Source organism: Bemisia tabaci, chromosome 2 (genome assembly GCF_918797505.1).
Source record: "Bemisia tabaci chromosome 2, PGI_BMITA_v3".
NCBI classification, from domain to species: domain Eukaryota; kingdom Metazoa; phylum Arthropoda; class Insecta; order Hemiptera; family Aleyrodidae; genus Bemisia; species Bemisia tabaci.
The window spans coordinates 26,537,322-26,555,116 of NC_092794.1; the positions used below are offsets into that span (position 1 = coordinate 26,537,322).

Genomic DNA, 17,795 nt, shown 5'->3' on the forward strand with positions numbered 1-17,795 from the left:
TATGGACGTGGATCGTGCGTGGGGTTACCAAGTGGGGGAGGGAGCGAGCATCCTCCCTCAAAAGTCCTCCCTTAATGTCAACCCTTCCTCGATCCTGCCCTTTGGTATCCTACTTGCTGTAGTCGTTATTCATCTTCTTTCTCTTTGTCCTCGTCCTCCTCCTCCGGATTTTTTTCTCTTTCTCTTGTTTTCTTCATCTTCTTCTCGCGGTGATAATTTCTTGAAAAGTCCTTGCAACCCTAGAAAAGTCGAAAGATGTTGCCCATCTCTGATAATCCGTGGAGCTTCGCCTCGAAGCGTATAATTATTTTCTACCACGTCCATGCGTTTTATCGATAAAAGTTAGGACTCTTACCCGTCGATCTTCGATCTTTATACTGGATTGAAATGGAGGGAAAACAAGCTCTGGTTGATGGATAGTCGCGGGTTGCTCGGCGCCCGACCCCGGGTTTTGAAGGACGACCCGCGAACCCAGAAACCACATCATATTTCCAATCACCGAGTTATTACGAGGCTTGCCCGCTCCACTGCCGTGCTAAGGAAGAACGCCGTATGAACACTCAATGGTTGTCAAATTTCCCTTGATAAATCATCTATTTTTGACAATATTCGTGCATATTTTTCCTTGAAATTTTCAAATATTTTAGATTGAATCGCGCGAAAAATTGGCCGAAAATTTTGGAAATAATATTCACAATTTTCCCAGTAAATTCGGTTTTTATCGGAGGAAACTTGGCAACGTCTGAAGGCTCATACGGCGTTCTTCCTTAGGACGGCAGCCCACCCCTCCGACTCGGCAGCGCCGCGGATCCGGTCTCGCGCGGACTCGGACTTCGATCCGCGCTCTGCGATGAATCGATCCATCCGCCGTTCGAACCCGTGAAAGAGAATCGAATATCAGGCTGTAGCTGGGTGATCGATTCTTCAACGTGGCCTCAAACGGGGAAATGTCGATACTCGTCGGTTTGGATGGAGTGCGCCCATAATAGGATATGGCGGTGGTTGTAGTTGCGGTTGTGACATCCGAGCCGGACCGACATGGTCTTTGACGGCTGCGCCTGAGTTTACGAGTCCTCGCGTTGGCCCGCATCGAATCGGATCAGATGATCCGATGCAGATCTCCCGATCCAGATAGTCCATTATCCTCCACTATCGCTCCTCCTTTCTCCTCTCCTCTGTCTCTGCCTCCTCGAGTCGCTTCGTGAGCCCTCCGACTCGCCTCGACCGAGGCAGAGCGATAGCCGAAGCCAGGGCTGCAAAAAGCTCCACCGAGTCGAATCCAGTCGCTAGAGGCGGATCCAACATTTTGGCAACGCCGGATTTCCTCCGATTAAACCTACATTAAACAGGGTTGCCAGCGACCGGGAAACGGAAAAGTCAGGGAAAGTCAGGGTATTTCGGTGTTGGTCAGGGATTTTTCTGATTTTTCGTGGAATTAGGCGCGGGCGGTTTCGGGCTCGCGTTGCGGGATCAACTGACTCATTTTCACTTTTAACAGACTGCGTCAGATCCATACTTAAAAGTCAGGAAAAATATTGGAAAAGTCAAGGAATGGAAAAAAATAATTTGGCTGGCAACCCTGCTACATTAAATAATCGATTATCGTCGGAGCCAGCAACCCCCCCCCCCCCCCCCAAGAATCGATCCATTCCCATTGGTTTAAATGGAGGAAAACGATGTTGCCGATTTGCTGGGTCCGCTAATGAGCTCAGCCTGAGGATCTCCTCTCTCTCTCGGAAAATTTCCTGGCCCCGCCGAAAGGTTGCAAGTACATTTCGAGTGAAAAACTCTAAAATTCAGCGGGTTTTCCTAATGACGCGTCGCGCGGGTGAAAACTTTGGGGCCAAGGTAGGAAAAACGAGCCGGGGGAGGGGGGCTGGGGGGTTTTTCTTATATCGAGGTGGGTCCGCTGGTCCGCGGATCCTTCTGCGGTAAAGTTTTCAAGTAATTCTGAAGTATGCACTCCGGTACCACAGTTGAAACTTCTTTGGAGGCAACCGAGTACCGAAGTACTTCAGATGCGTGACCTGAACCTCGGCAGCTGGACCTGATGTTTTCGGACACCCGATCCGGAAACTTCAGAGATCCATGCGACCTGAGCACCTGAGCTTCGCGCAAGCAGCAAAAGGCCGCAAAGGTCTCCGCGAAAGGACTCGCCACCTGACGAACGTCCCATGAGTACTAACCCGTTTTTTTGTGTTTGTATATTGCGTGTATTGGACGTGGATTTGATGGGTGTGTTTTGGTTGATGTTGCAGGTTTCCGGGGGATGAACTGCGAGGAGAACATAGACGACTGCCCGGGGAACCACTGCCAGAACGGCGGGAGCTGCGTGGACGGGGTCCAGGGCTACACTTGCCTGTGCCCGGCGACGTACACGGGGAAGTTCTGCGAGCAGGACGTGGACGAGTGCCTCCTCCGGCCGAGCGTCTGCCACAACGGCGCCACGTGCACCAACATGGTCGGCGGCTACTCCTGCATCTGCGTCAACGGCTGGAACGGGCCCGACTGCTCCATCAACATCGACGACTGCGCCGGAGCCGCCTGCTTCAACGGAGCCACCTGCATCGACCGCGTCGGCAGCTTCTACTGCCAGTGCACCGCCGGCAAAACAGGTAAGTCATCAACCCAGAGACAAGAGACCCTCCACTAGTATCTTGGCCATGGTGGAAGCTTTTACTTTCGGGACTTCAGCATTCTACTGTTGACTTACCTACATGGTTGATGTTTAACAACGTGTTGGCAGTATCGTTTCGCAAACAAGCCGAAAATGGCCGAAGTTTAGGAAACTTGTTTGGCTCATGACGTCACCCGAAGCTCATCATCGACCATGTAGGTAGGTCAACAGCCGAAATTAGGGTGATGACTGTTGCTCCCTTATAATTGTCCATAAGGAACTGTTGAATCCCCGAAAGTAAAAGATTCCACCTGTCGCCAAGAGGCCAGTGGAGGGTCTCTTGTCTCTGCATCAACCCTATTTATCAAATGGGTAGGCAAGGAAGAGGCAGCAATGCAGGGTGTCTGGCGACCGGGAGAACCGGGAAATGTCAGGGAATTTTTCTGGGTGTCAGGAATATCAGGGACGTCAGGGAATCTGCACAAATTCGGCCAGGATGTCTACAAGTCCGGAAATAGTTCTGATTTTTTAAGGGCGGTCCGGAATTTTTTCCGGAGGGAAAACATCAGGAAATAAGCAAAAATTCGGCATGTCAGGGACTTTTATTTTACAAGCGCTTTTCGTGTCAGGGAAACGTCAGAAAATTGGAAAAACACAAATTTCTCGGATGATGTTTCGCTAATTTTACTCTGGCGGAGCTTTCCACCAGAATTTCTACTGATGTCTTTTAAATTTTAAAAATGAGGCAAAAACATCTCGCATAAGTGCAGGCACCATACGCTTTGCTCTACTTATTACACTATTCGTGAAACATGAAGCGAATTCTTATTTACATCTAATCAGTTCAAACGTTTTGAAAAATTAGGAATTTTTTCCTTTTTGTCAGAGAAATGCCAGGGAATTTTGAATTTCCCCCCGGTTTCGTGGCCGTTTTTGTCGGGGAAATCTGGGTAATGCACTGCTAAAAAAAAAAGTAGCATGGATCTAGAGTCTAGACTCTTAAAAACATTGACAAGAAAAAATACTCTTGATTCGAATAGAAATCCGCTGAAATAAAGAGGCTTGGCTCTTCGATTCAAGGAAGAATCTGATTGAATCAAGAGTATTTTTTCTTGTCGATGTTTTTAAGAGTCTGGACACTTGTTCCAAGCTACTTTTTTTACCAGTGTGTCAGGGAATTCCGTTGGGAAAATAGCTAGACACCCTGCGACTGAACGCGACCCATGCGTACCAGGCAGCAGTGAGCCTCGCATTATTACAACTTACAACTTACTGTTGTAATTTACAACAGTGTCGAGGACCGGGACGATGATCGGATGAACAGTTTGCAAACGGGCGTCTGAAACCGTCGCTTCTCTGACGTAAGGGCGTATCTCCAATTCCACATGAGCTCTGGAAAACATAGAGTTATACGGAGAGCAGGGCTCACATGGAAATCGAGCTACGCCGTTTCATCAGAGGCGCGGCGAAATCAGTGCGGGTTGATGCCCCCGCGGCCGTCGGCCGTCCTGCCGGACGCCGAGCGACGGGAATTCGAGAGATTGGCGACAGTAATTTGAAAATGAGGACAAATTGATTGATCTAAATTGCCCGAGCGTCCTCAACCCATCAGACAGTGCCTTAGTCTGGCGTGGCATGGGTGACGCGCCCCAACGCAGCGCCCCACAGTGGACCCACTCGACGGGAGAGCTCCGACAAATTTCGAAACTTTAAAAGCTCATAACTTCGTATAAGCCAGAGTCTCTTTATATTGAGAGTCAAGACAATGTGAATCCATTTCTGATTGGTTCCCGTATTTTAGGCCTTCACAGTGTCACAAACGGGAATGAAGATTACATTTTCACCGATTGCAAAGATTATAATCTGGAACGGACTAGAGTCCCTTTATACTGAGAGTCAAGACAATTCGGCTCATGGATGTCACAAACGGGAATAAAGATTACAGAAATTGAACGTTTTTCGTAATCTTCGATCGGCCCATTCTCAAATGCCTTTCTCCGTTCCTCCTCTCATTCCGTTTGTTCCTTGCCGAACCCGTAATCCCCTGGTCCATTCCAGATTATAATCTTTGCAATTGGTGAAAATGTAATCTTTATTCCCGTTTGTGACACTGTGGAGGCCTAAAATACGGGAACCAATCAGAAATGGATTCAAATTGTCTTGACTCTCAGTATAAAGGGACTCTAGAACGGACCAGGGAATTACGGGTTCGGCAAGGAACAAACGGAATGAGAGAGGGAACGGAGAAAGGAATTTGAGAGTGGGCCGATCAAAGATTACGAATAACGTTCAATTTGTGTAATCTTTATTCCCGTTTGTAACTCCATGAGGGGGTGGGGGTGTTGTCTTGACTCTCGGTATAAAGGGACTCCGGTATAAACCAATCGTTGAGGTTCTATAAGTGGCTCCATTGGTTTTCTTGTAAAATTTTCTACTGGGAGCACCCCTCGAAATTCGAAATCTGACGAAATAAACATCCAAATTTTTTAGTTTTAGTCTAAAATTTTATGTCCGAGCTTTCTGATTGACTCGATCCACTGTGCGGCCGCGCGGAAAGAGGAAGCCCCCCGCCCGGGCTCTTATCACTAATGATTCGACTCGCGCGGAAAAGGCGCGAGTCCGTGAACTCATGAGCCCTGGCTCGCGTTGTCGGCCAGGAAAGCCAGGGCTCATGTGTTTCTCGACTTGCGCCCTTTTCGCACGAGTCGATTCCAATGACCCGGTCGAGCCTGCTTCACTAACGCGACATTGAGCGGATAGTGTCCGCGCTCAACTCGCTGAATTTCTAGCTGCTGAATTTGCTGAATTTCTAGAGACAATAAATTCTGCAGACCCTGCACTTTTATCTCCCTTATAATGTGGAAGTAATACCACAATCACACGCTGAACGTGGTAGCTGAATGTGGAAGTCTTCAGCCACGATTCTCAGCGACCATCGGATAATGTCGGATTTGTCTGAACTATTCGAAGCGATTTGATACACATCTGGATGAAAATAACTCGAATCAGTGAAATTTCAGCAGTTGAGCGCTGACTGTTGACTGCCACATTCAGCTGCCAAATTCAGCGTGTGATCTTGGCATTACGTTGGGAATCAACTCTCAGATTTGCCAAATGACCGAATTGTTGAGCAATGGACTGGTTTAGCAATCCTAAACCACTATTGTAAAAACTCGCCTAAGCAGTGCTGCCATTTTATTTTATCAAAAGACTCCGAAATAATTCCGATTTCCGGAAACATATTCCGATTTGCCAAAGTTCCGAGAATAATTCCGAAATGCGCCCGGATATAGATTTGAAGATAGTCAAATTTGATCAATTAAAAAGTCAATTTGGCGAAAAACTGCACATTTCACAAGATAAACACTTGCGTAAGCAAGTGTTTATCTTGACAACATCATCTGGCGAATTTTATTTAATTTAATGCGCAACAAGTTGCTCATCTACCATCATCGTCATATTGGATCTCTAACCATTGTTTGTGTTTCGTGCTTTTTCCAGGTCTACTGTGTCATTTGGACGATGCTTGCACATCGAACCCGTGTCACGCCGATGCGATCTGTGACACCTCGCCCATCAACGGATCTTACACATGCTCCTGCGCCTCTGGTTATGAAGGACTCGATTGCTCCGAAGACATCAATGAATGTGCACAAGGTAGGAAAAAGATCAGTTTGTCCTTCTTTTGCTAATACTGCACGGCAGTATTGATGAAAGCACGCAAGACGAAGCGTCGGGCGCTTGAGAACGGGGACTGCGTCTTCGCATGGGCAGGGTTGCAAGTGTGAAATGAAAAATATGGAAGATTGGAAAATTCACTTGAATTTTTCATGAAATTTCACAAACCTGTGAAAAATATGAAAAATTGAAAAAATTGGAACGTATAAACCTGAACATATAACATAGCAGGAACATCACTGGGGCAGTCTTTTTTGTCTGAAATTGAAGGTTCTTGTGAGAAATGTCATGAGAAAAATACTGGTATCATTGAAGGGTGCCATAATTGGTTCCCCCCTCCCCAGAATCTTGCAACTTCCACGAAATCTAACAATTCTAGAATGACAGGAATGACATCATCAGGAATCACATAAGGTCCGAAAAAAGCTAAATTTCCCCAATTTTTAAGAAATTTCCTTCTTCCTCTTGTGGAAGTTATCCTCTCTTCTCGGCCCTACATACCTGTGTGAGATTTTAATTGATTTGAATAGGCTGCCAATGAAAAAACAGCTATAATTTGTAAGTTTTATAATATTTTTGATACAGTTGTCTGCAATGCGACCTTGAGAAGTAAGCAGAGACATTTTCTTTTATATCACTCGTTATTCAATGTCGGGGATGAAAAAACATCATTAAAATCTAATTTTTCAAAATTTTTCATATTTTTCTGAAATTTCATGAAATATTTCACGTGAAATTTCAAGATTTTATTTTTCATGAAAAATTGCAACCCTGTCGGACGCTTGAGAACGGGGACTGCGTCTTCGCATGGGGGCGCGCTGTGTCGTGTCGTGTCAGTCCCCCCGGAAGCTCCCGAAACGAGGAGAACAAGAAACAGCTACGTCTTCATTTTTTAGGCGGAGAAAATGAGGAGCGTCCTCTCGTTCCCTCCGGGATCCACCCCGCGTTGCGTCGGAGGGGAGGCATGAGTGCCAACCACCAAAATCATTTTATTCATTTTTTTCCCGGGGCCCTCTAGCTGTTCCACCCCGCCAACTACGTTCCGAGAAATGGAGTCCTCGAGTTGAGTGATTTATTCGGCACCGCTCAGTCACCGCTGTTGTGATTTTTCCTCTTTCTTCATCCTCTTTTTTTATTATTTTGATTTTTTAAATGAGAAGACTGTGCCTCCCATCAGTTATGCCACTCCAGCCCTGTGAACAATTTGGAGACGATTTATTTTACTGTTTAGCTTGAAAGAATAACGCTGCATGAGTGGTACTAGAAAGTGAAGAAATATCCTCGGATGAAATATTTACTTTTGAAGAAAGTTACGAGTGCTTATTCTTAAAAGTTTAATCATAATCGTATTACAGTACGAGAAAATGTTCTAAAAAATGTAAGGAAGAACATACTTAAATTAGTCTTCCTCAAAATTCGGAGAAAAGTTGACACCCGAATGTTCTCGTGGCATTTTTCTGTAGCCCGATGGTACAGAGGACCCCTTGAAAACTCTTCGAAGACCCTCGATTTTGGTTTTGTTAATCTGTCTACAGAAACCCTATTCAAGCAGCATAAACGGGCTAGGCCTGAGGCAAAGCTTACAAGCGAAGAGCAGTATTATTTCTCGGCCGACGATGATCGAGTAGTAATTTGTTGATCATTTTATTGATTTGACGTTGACTCATGAATGTTGGGTTAGCCGTTTGCAAAGCAAGTTTGTCAAACTAGTCTTACTTGTGGGAAAAATTTATCAACTCTTCGGTCATCAATCTTTTCTGAATTTGAGAATTCCCCGTTTCTATCGCGTCTTGTGAAGCGGATCTATCCTCTGGTTCAAATAGCAAGTTCTGAGGGACATCTTAAAGTTTAAAGTTTCACCCGCAGTCCTAGAATATTCCCCCAGAATCGAAAATGTCATGCGGACCATGGGACCGTACCATAAAAATTCATCGATAGCGTTGAAAGTTTTGCTTTGATAAGAGGCTTTTAACCTGAGTTGTTCAGAACCGGTCCATAAGGGAGGTTAGTGGAGGGGAGCCTTTATTCACGCTTGTGACTATCCACCGTCGATTTCGGCGGCGGAATTTCCGAAGTCAATTTTTCCAGGCATCGGGGGGTGGCAGGGTTGCCACAGTCAGGGAATACCGGGAAAAGTCAGGGAATATGACGAAAATTTCAGGGAAAAATTGTCAAGTCACCTTTATTTGCTTTTTAGACTAGGTTTGACGTATCAAACAACAGATTTTGAGTGAAAACTATTTGAAATTATGTCTTTTTAACCACCTAGCACACGGAGAAAAAAACCTCGTGCGTGGGACCCGAAATTAAGTCATATGGATCTCAGCAGTTTCAGATTGAGCATCTGAACACTTTAGATCTAGCTGTCGAGGTTCGGATCACACATCTGAAACTTCAGTTCTTACATCTGAAGTACTTCAGATGTGAGAACCAAAGTATTTCGGATGTGAGAACCGAAGTTTTTCGGGTGTGAAAATCGAAGCACTTCAGATGTGAGAACTGAAGTTTCAGATGTGTGATCCGAACCTCGGCAGCTAGATCTAAAGTGTTCAGATGCTCAATCCGAAAACTTCAAAAATCCATATGACCTTAACTTCGGGTCCCGCGCATGAAGTTGTTTTCTCCGTGCATATCTATGGAACGCCGTTAGTGTCAAAACTCTTTTCTTGCGCGCGCGGAATTTTTTCTGGCGCGCGGAATATTTTTCCGGCGCGCGGAAAGAAAAAACCCGTTTTTGATGAAAATCTCTGAATTTCCGGATTCCGCGCCGGTTTTCGATATATTTGCGCCGTTTGTGTCAAAACTATTTTTGTCGGCGCGCCGCTTCAAATCTGTTCCGCGCCCGGAATTTTCGATATATCGATTCCTGCTCGCCGTTTGTGTCAAAACTATTTTTTCCGGCGCGGCGCTCCAAATCTGTTCCGCGCGCAGAATTCTCGATATATCGATTCCTGCTCTCCGATCGTGTCAAAACTGTTTTTTTCCGGCGCTGCACCAGAAAATAATTGCGCGCGCCACTTTTTCGAATTATTTTCTGGTGCAGCGCCGAAAAAAAACAGTTTTGACACGATCGGCGAGCAGGAATCGATGTATCGAAAATTCTGCGCGCGGAACAGATTTGGAGCGCCGCGCCGGAAAAAATAGTTTTGACACAAACGGCGAGCAGGAATCGATATATCGAAAATTCCGCGCGCGGAGCAGATTTGAAGCGGCGCGCCGACAAAAATAGTTTTGACACAAACGGCGCAAATATATCGAAAACCGGCGCGGAATCCGGAAATTCAGAGATTTTCATCGAAAACGGGTTTTTTCTTTCCGCGCGCCGAAAAAAATTCCGCGCGCAAGAAGAGGGTTTTGACACTAACGGCGTTCCATAGCATATCCTCACTTTTCAGGGAATTTACCAAAATGTGTCAGGGAAATGTCAGGGAATTTCAATTTTTTTATTCTGTGGTAACCCTGGGGCGAGGCGCCGCCCCCTGTGGCAACCCTGGCGGAGATGCGCGCATGTGTGCGCAAGTGCACACGGAGAAAACTGGATCACTTCTGTCTCGAAGAAAGGGAGACGGTGCGGTTTCCTGTTCTCACGCTCTTCCCTCTCACCCCCGCCCCCCGCCCCCGCCGCCCGCCCCACCGGTTCAGCGGTGACGGCTTCCTTCCCCGGTCGCCGGATCGTCCCGTCGAATTTGCATGCTCCGCCGGGAAAATTGCAAATTGTACCGCCATCCGGCAACTCGGCTTCCTCCCCGCTCCCGATGGCGCAGCGACCCCCTCTTCCACGCTTCCCGCTCTCGACCCCCCCCCCCCCCATTTTTTAAATTTTATCCGTAGATTGTGTGCCTTTTCAACGGTTTTGAGTAATTCGGATTAGACATGTTCCGATGTTTAAATAAATCGACAATTGTGTATCGATAGATCAGATTTATTTATATCGATATGTTGACATATCGGAATAAATTAATCGATGTATATAATCGGATGACAAATGCGCGAAATGGCATGTAGAACATTTCTAAGATCGTCACGCTCCGTCCGAAGTACCACCAGCGCCACGCGACGTTTCAAAATTTCCGCCGCCATTTTATTTTTTATAGAGAATTTGTTGGTCGAATATGTTTGAAAAATTTGAAAAATTTCACTGAATATTATCGGGAGCGCAAAAAAAAAAAAAAAAATTAGTGAAATTGTCGGGTAGCGTCGTTTAACAATTTCTCCGTAAAAAAATAAAGTGGCGGCAGAAATTTTTAAACGCCGCCTTGTGACCCCCAGGCCGGAAGGTGACGAGATGTTGACTTTGCCGTTCTTTTAAGCGTATGAAAATGCATTTAATTTTGCAAGAAATATTCTGAAAAAATTTCCTCGTGAAATTTTCAAATTTCAAATTTCACAGAGAAAAGCTAGGGAAAAAAGAAGATTAAATATGATGCCTTTCTCCTCAAAGATCGATTTCTCACCTTTGTTTTCCTTTTTTTATCAGGGTCTCCTTGTGAACATGATGGGATCTGTGTGAACACGCCTGGATCATTCGCTTGCAACTGCACACAGGGATTTACAGGGCCCAGATGCGAAACCAATGTCAACGAGTGTGAATCGCATCCATGCCAAAACGAAGGATCTTGTTTGGATGACCCTGGAACTTTCAGATGCGTTTGCATGCCAGGTATGAATAACTTTTGAAGCGACTACATTAACTCAAAATCTTCAGTGCACTCACTTTGAAAAATGTCACGAACTGATGATAGTGTAACATCCAGGAGAACGTGTGTGTTTACCATCAGCACACAGATTAAATTTTCAGCAATAATTCATTACACTTCATCAAGTCTGTGCTCAAGGTTTCGGACACTGTGGAAGTTTTTCATTCCTCCGCCACAAGGCATGAAAATCAAATTCAGAATCCAGTAAAAATTAGAATCCCCATCATGAACCGATGGTATATTGCGGTACTTGCAGCAAATGAGCAAAACAGGCGTTGGCTTCCCTACGCTCACAAAATATAGCCCTTTAAATTAGTATCTGAAAGCTGTGAGTTATGAGTTCCTTCTATCCTTTTGACTTTTTATTTATGTCAACTTTAAAGTTTCGAATAGAAGAGTAAAGTTTTTCTCCCTACATTCACTTTTTATTCCTGTATTTTATGATTGCTCACAGGAATGTCAAAATCCCTTTTACCACTGACTAAAATCCCCGATTCCCTAAAAACACGAATCTAAAATTCTATTTTTGAAGCAGTATGGAGGTAGGTTTGTCGAATGTTGAAAAGTATGTGTCACAATATCAATTCAGATATTCAATGACAGTGATAATGCTGGTCCTTGATTTTTATTTCAAACAACAGAAATGTCCAATAAATTTAATGTTACCTGTGCCTGTTTTATTAATGAGTGTTTTTGTTTACAGGTTTTACTGGAAATATGTGTCAAATTGACATAGATGAATGTGCGATCAATCCCTGTCTCAATGGTGGCGTTTGTACAGATCGAATCAATTCCTTCACTTGCACGTGTCCTGTTGGCTTCACTGGTACCAGATGTCAAACGAACATTGATGACTGCATCAGCTCACCTTGCCAAAATGGTGGCATCTGTCACGATTCCGTTGGCGGATACACTTGCCAATGTCCTCCTGGCTTTACAGGGCCACGCTGCGAAACGAACATCAACGACTGTCAATCTTCTCCTTGTCACCGTGGCGATTGTATTGACGGGCAGAATTCGTTCACTTGTGCATGTTACCCAGGCTACACCGGGTACCTCTGTCAGAACCAGATTGACGAATGCGCCAGCAACCCTTGCCAATATGGAGGCACTTGTGAAGATCTAATCGATGGCTACCAGTGCAGATGCCGCTCAGGAACATCAGGCCCCAATTGTGAAATCAATGTCAATGAATGTTACTCTAATCCATGTCGAAATGGTGCAAAGTGTGTTGATGGAATCAACAGGTGGGTCTTCATTTTTATATTTGATATAATCCAATGAAATACTTAACTTATAGTTTATTCAAATCAAGTATGCGTGCTGGGAGCCCTCATTCTCTAAGGTGTTTCAGCTTGAAATGTATTTGGTCTAAGAGAGGAATTGAGCTTATTTTGAGTCGGTTCACTCTACAAAAAAGTGTAGAACATGACCTAATAGTGTAGCACCTGTTTTATCAAAATTTGTTTAACATTTCTCCCTATGATTTCTATCCATTGAAGACCTTCCCTATGACTTGAAACATATTTACAATAACTCTAATTCTAATTTTTCCTACTTCAGGTATTCCTGCGAATGTCTGCCTGGTTTTACTGGTCAGCACTGCGAAACAAACATTAACGAATGTGCCAGCAATCCTTGCGCTAATAATGGTGTTTGTGTTGATCTCATTAATGGTTTCCGTTGCGACTGCCCCCGTGGATATTACGATGCCCGTTGCTTGAGCGATGTTGATGAGTGTGCAAGCAACCCTTGCATGAACCATGGAAAATGTGAAGATGGTCTCAATCAATTCATCTGCAAATGTCTCCCTGGTTACGGAGGTAAGTTACAAAGAAGACTGTTTTCCAGCCAATATAATTATTCTCATAGAAACCTAGGAATTTTTGACCAAAGATGTTTAAGCTGTGTATTCTGTAAGTATTTGCCTTTATTTTTCTCAAATTTGTATTGGCATGATTTTAAAATCCTTGCCCCCTGCAAACCTCGAAACCACGGAGTATTATCCATCAATGATTCATAATGACATTTTTCAAAACCTTGTCAATGCCACACGACACCAAAGATGGTATACTGATTCAAATGAATGAGAGAGTAAATCAATTAGTAAGTGTGAAAAGAAAAGAAAAAACAAGGTTAAACAATTCAGTTTGATGAAGTCACCAGTTTATGCAAGTGATGATAAATGTCAAAGTTTTGTCCTTCTGGTGTAAAGAGTATTGAAGTTCAGAACAGATTTTGCCCATTATAATTGTTCTTGAACCATTTAAGCTGATGGAACAACATTGTTTTCCTTCCAGATGTGAGATATATAATTCTGACGATAACTTAGAACATTATGAACAGTGCAAACGTACCCTATCAATTGCTTTAACACAAAGTTTTTGTTGTTAATAATGAAGCTTAGATCTCCAGGAGTAAGAGCATTTGCACTTGAATTTTCTTTTAAAATCTATTCCAATAATTCGATTTGCTAGTGAAAGGAGCCCTCTTTATAACGATTATCGTAAAATGTCTGCAAATTTTCTGCTTTAAATATCTAATGTCAAAATATGTCTATTACAGGAAAACGTTGCGAATTGGACATTGACGAATGCTTCTCCAACCCGTGCCAACATGGAGGAGTGTGCAATGATCGCCTGAATGGCTATTTCTGCTCCTGTCAGCCTGGATACACTGGATTAAACTGTGAAGTGAACATCAATGATTGTGCCAGTGCTCCGTGTATCAATGGTGGTTCCTGCATTGACCAAGTAAATTCGTATTATTGCGCCTGTGTTTTGCCCTTCACAGGGCAAAATTGTGAGAGGAGATTGGATCCATGCTCTCCAAACAAGTAAGGGTTTCAATCATATCTCATTCCTCTCCTGTTATTTTAATATTAACACCTGATTTTGTCAAGTATTTTTGAAGGTTCTTTCTGTTACAGCTATTAAAAAAGAAAATTCTTGCCTAGGCAAGTTTGAAAAAAGAGAGTTGAAATACCCACATATGTATGAACTGCTCTGTTTTTTCGTTCTTACAAAGAAAAGTATTTTCTCGAAAAAATGTTTCATTCTCCAGTATCCATTGTATGTATTTTTAAGTAGCTAGTACCTCCGAGGGAACAAAAAATCTAATCTGTTTACAGAAATCTGAAAATATGAAGTAAAGTGCTTTGAGGAAGTGCAAATGCATGGTTTACTCCTCGCTTGAAGTTACCTAGATCATCAAACAAGCAGAGGAAGAAGCCGGCAGAATTATCTGTTCACTTTCGTCTCCTCTTGATTATGCCTCCTCACATCATTAGATGTCTGAACTTCGCTTAAATTCATTGCCTAAAGAAGTTACCAAAGAAGTAGTAGAAGTGTATCAAAGTTTCCTCTTTCCTCTTTTTTATTATTTATTATTTAAGTTTCGATGTAAGCAAAACGTTAATTTTGATCCTAATGTTATCACTCAGCTGACATCTGTAATTTTTCGATCTTTTAACCCAAATGGAATATATTTTTCAGCTGCAAAAACGGAGCTCACTGTTCTCCTTCTTCCAACTTCCACGATTTCGCTTGTCACTGCGGATCTGGATGGGCAGGCAGATACTGCGACGAAGACGTGGACGAATGCGCTATTAGTCAACCTTGTCGCAATGGCGCAACTTGCCACAACACCAATGGCTCCTATTTCTGTGCCTGCGCTCCTGGTTATGAGGGTCGCGACTGTTTGATCAACACTGATGATTGTGCATCATGTAAGTATTTTTTTTTTCTTCTCCCATCAACTTTAATTGTTAATTATTTTCAATGCAGTTTTTTTTCTCTCTTTCAGTTTTCTCATTTTGTAACCTTGCATGTATTGATGCTTGGCAGATTTTAATTTGACAGCATTTCAAGAAAGGAACTTAAAGTGATTCTGTGAAAATTGAAAAACACGCTCTCATTCCTCAAACATCTTAAAACAGAGTGCTAATACAAAGTAATTCTCTAAATTCAGAGAATTGAATCAGTCAAAGACTCAGTGTCTCACTCCACACACAGTCGGCTAAATTTTTAGTTTAGTCATTCTCTTGTTTTTATATTTTCATCCTTAAATTTTTCCTCTTAAGCTTGCATTTCTCAATTATCCTTTTTTACACCAATAGCAATCATACATATTTTTCATCCCATATCGCCTTGACTGAAGCCTAGAGGAATGAAACTGCTTGTCTGTAGAATGATACTGGTTAATTTTATTGAATAACATTCCCTGACATTTTTTGCTGTCTGTTCAATTCATGATTTTTTCCTTTCAGTCCCTTGTCAGAATGGAGGTGCATGTCTGGATGGTATTGGGGATTACACGTGCCTCTGCGTCGATGGTTTTGCTGGAAAACATTGCGAATCGGACATTGATGAGTGTCTGTCAAGTCCCTGTCTGAACGGCGCTACCTGCACACAGTATGTCAACTCATACACCTGCTCGTGTCCCCATGGCTTCTCTGGTCCTCGTTGTGAAACCAACGATCAAGATTGCACTGAAAGCTCATGCATGAATAATGGAACCTGCATTGACGGCATCAACTCCTACACTTGTAACTGTAGACCAGGGTAAGAATTATTATTTATACTACAGAATAGGCATTAACTTTTTGATTGAAAAATCTGGATTGAGTCTTGTAGGACTAAATAATAGCAGGGAATGGATCTGCAATGGATTATGTTAGAGTTGCCAGGTTTTTCACGGCCTGAAGTTTCTATGTAAACTGAGACAAAACTTTGTCCTAAGTAACTGTTGGTATCCAATTTTTTGACTAAAATTACCATCATAATATCTTTCCAATTTTATTCATAGTTAATATTGCAAATTTATATTTTTTACAGCTATACCGGTAGCAACTGTCAAACCCGCATCAACGAGTGCGACTCGGGCCCATGTTCGAACGGAGCAACCTGCATTGATTATGGAAGGTACTATAAATGTCATTGTCCATACGGATTCACAGGCAATCTGTGTGAAAACTATGTAGACTGGTGTGCTGGCGACCCATGTATGAACGGTGCTACTTGCCACCAACGAGGCCCATCATACCACTGTACATGCCCGCCAGGCTGGACCGGAAAAGTCTGCGATGTAGAGATGGTTTCGTGTTATGATGCAGCTATACGGAAAGGTATGATCTTTCAAGAGCTCTCTGAAATTGTTTGAACTAGTTAGGTTAAAGAGCAATAATGCATTATTACGGCTAAGTGGAGCCAGTATTATAAATCTGGTTGCAGAAATAAATATTCAGAAGTAAGTAAGAAGAACTGTGCAAGTTGACCCTCAGTTTGGGCAGAAGACATATGTTGTGTTGTTTTGTCGTGTGTGTTTTGACAAACGAGTTGTCAATTGATGGGAAAGGAAAGATGGTCTTAGAACATTTGGAGTCCACTAAGGATAGCCACATTAATCTCAAATCAGCTCCAAAATAACTGTTTCCTAAAACCTTTTTCCCCCTCTTTACTGCTCTAACTTCAGCGTTTGAGTTTTTTATGTTCCTTCCCAAGAGCACCCTTAAGAGCTTAATGATTATTTTCAGCAGATGTAATGGAAATGGTGGTCTGTGTATGTTTTGCTGAACAATTTGGGTTAAGTTCAGCTTTACGAACAGAATAATCCTGAAATTACGGAAAAAAGTTTGATTAAGACACAATTCTCTCCTGTTATTCTACAAAAGTGATGCCTTTTTTTTTTTGAAGTCGCAACAATCTGATCATCCTGTCTGCAAGTAGGATCAAGAATTCTCTGAAGCAAGCCAAGCTCATCATTTGTCTTATCAGGTTTCTAAACTTATTCTCTTTTTCTACAGGAGTCAGCCGCGATCTGCTGTGTAACAACGGAACTTGCGAAGATTTTGGTAACAGCCACCTATGCATCTGTAATGAAGGTTACACAGGCAGTTATTGCGCCATTGAACTCAATGAATGTGATTCAGCTCCATGTCTGAACGGCGCCACTTGCACAGATCTCGTCGGCAGCTATTTGTGTTCCTGCACAAAAGGTTTCCAGGGTCAAAACTGTGAGCTTAATGTCGATGATTGTAAACCAAACCCATGTCAAAATGGTGGTACATGCCATGATCTTGTCAGCGGTTTCAGTTGCTCATGTCCGCCAGGTATGTTGTTGTATTATTTGCTTGTTTTGGATGCTAGTTGACAGATACTTCTTTTCCTAATAGGTTGCATCAAATTGAAGTGCCTAAAAGCGAGGTTTCTACTGATTCTTCGGGAGATGTTGAATTTCATGTGCAAGTTTGTATCATGAGTCAAGATAAAAACCATTTTGATGTCTTGTTGCGCAAAATTCATCACTGCTCTGGAAAGCTTTACCGAAATTCTTTCAATTTATGAATATAGCAGTAGATGTAAAAGTGTTTGAAAAATATTTATGAAGTAGGTATGATAACCAATTTGAATTGGTCGAGGGGGCAGCAAGATTCAAATATCCATGGTTAAGGAGCTAATGATGGCAGTTTCTTTTTTTTTTTAGTTAGAACTGAACTTTGAAGCTTAATTCCATCATTTCAGTCCATATAACCCATAGGAAATGAGTTGCGGCTGTTGCTTGCTGATTATGGAAAAAACCACTTCCTGTGGTTTTCTTTCTGTTATCAAGCTGAGCGTGAAACCACTGCTCTCCTTTTTCATGAATTATAACTTTTATTTTTTATTCTATCACTCTTCTGTAATTAACTAGTTGCACATTGTATTTAGCTGTGTCATTTCAGTTGCTCTCATTCCTTTAAAATCAAATTATGTTTCTCGCTCAAACTTTGACACTTGTCTAATTTCGTGTGTAAGTGTTAAATC

At 42.9% G+C, this 17,795-nt stretch overlaps 1 protein-coding gene across 1 annotated transcript in view; it reads left to right on the forward strand.

Annotated features, from left to right (window-relative positions):
* LOC109032481 (uncharacterized) overlaps positions 1-17,795 on the forward strand; it is a 143,601-nt gene that overhangs the window by 114,763 nt on the left and 11,043 nt on the right. Inside the window, exons 6-15 of the mRNA XM_019044636.2 lie at positions 2,259-2,615; positions 6,119-6,274; positions 10,773-10,955; positions 11,696-12,239; positions 12,556-12,815; positions 13,558-13,828; positions 14,487-14,719; positions 15,260-15,554; positions 15,828-16,117; positions 16,796-17,101. Of these exons, the coding sequence (XP_018900181.2) occupies positions 2,259-2,615; positions 6,119-6,274; positions 10,773-10,955; positions 11,696-12,239; positions 12,556-12,815; positions 13,558-13,828; positions 14,487-14,719; positions 15,260-15,554; positions 15,828-16,117; positions 16,796-17,101 (2,895 nt within the window). The remainder of the gene's footprint in view (positions 1-2,258; positions 2,616-6,118; positions 6,275-10,772; positions 10,956-11,695; positions 12,240-12,555; positions 12,816-13,557; positions 13,829-14,486; positions 14,720-15,259; positions 15,555-15,827; positions 16,118-16,795; positions 17,102-17,795) is intronic.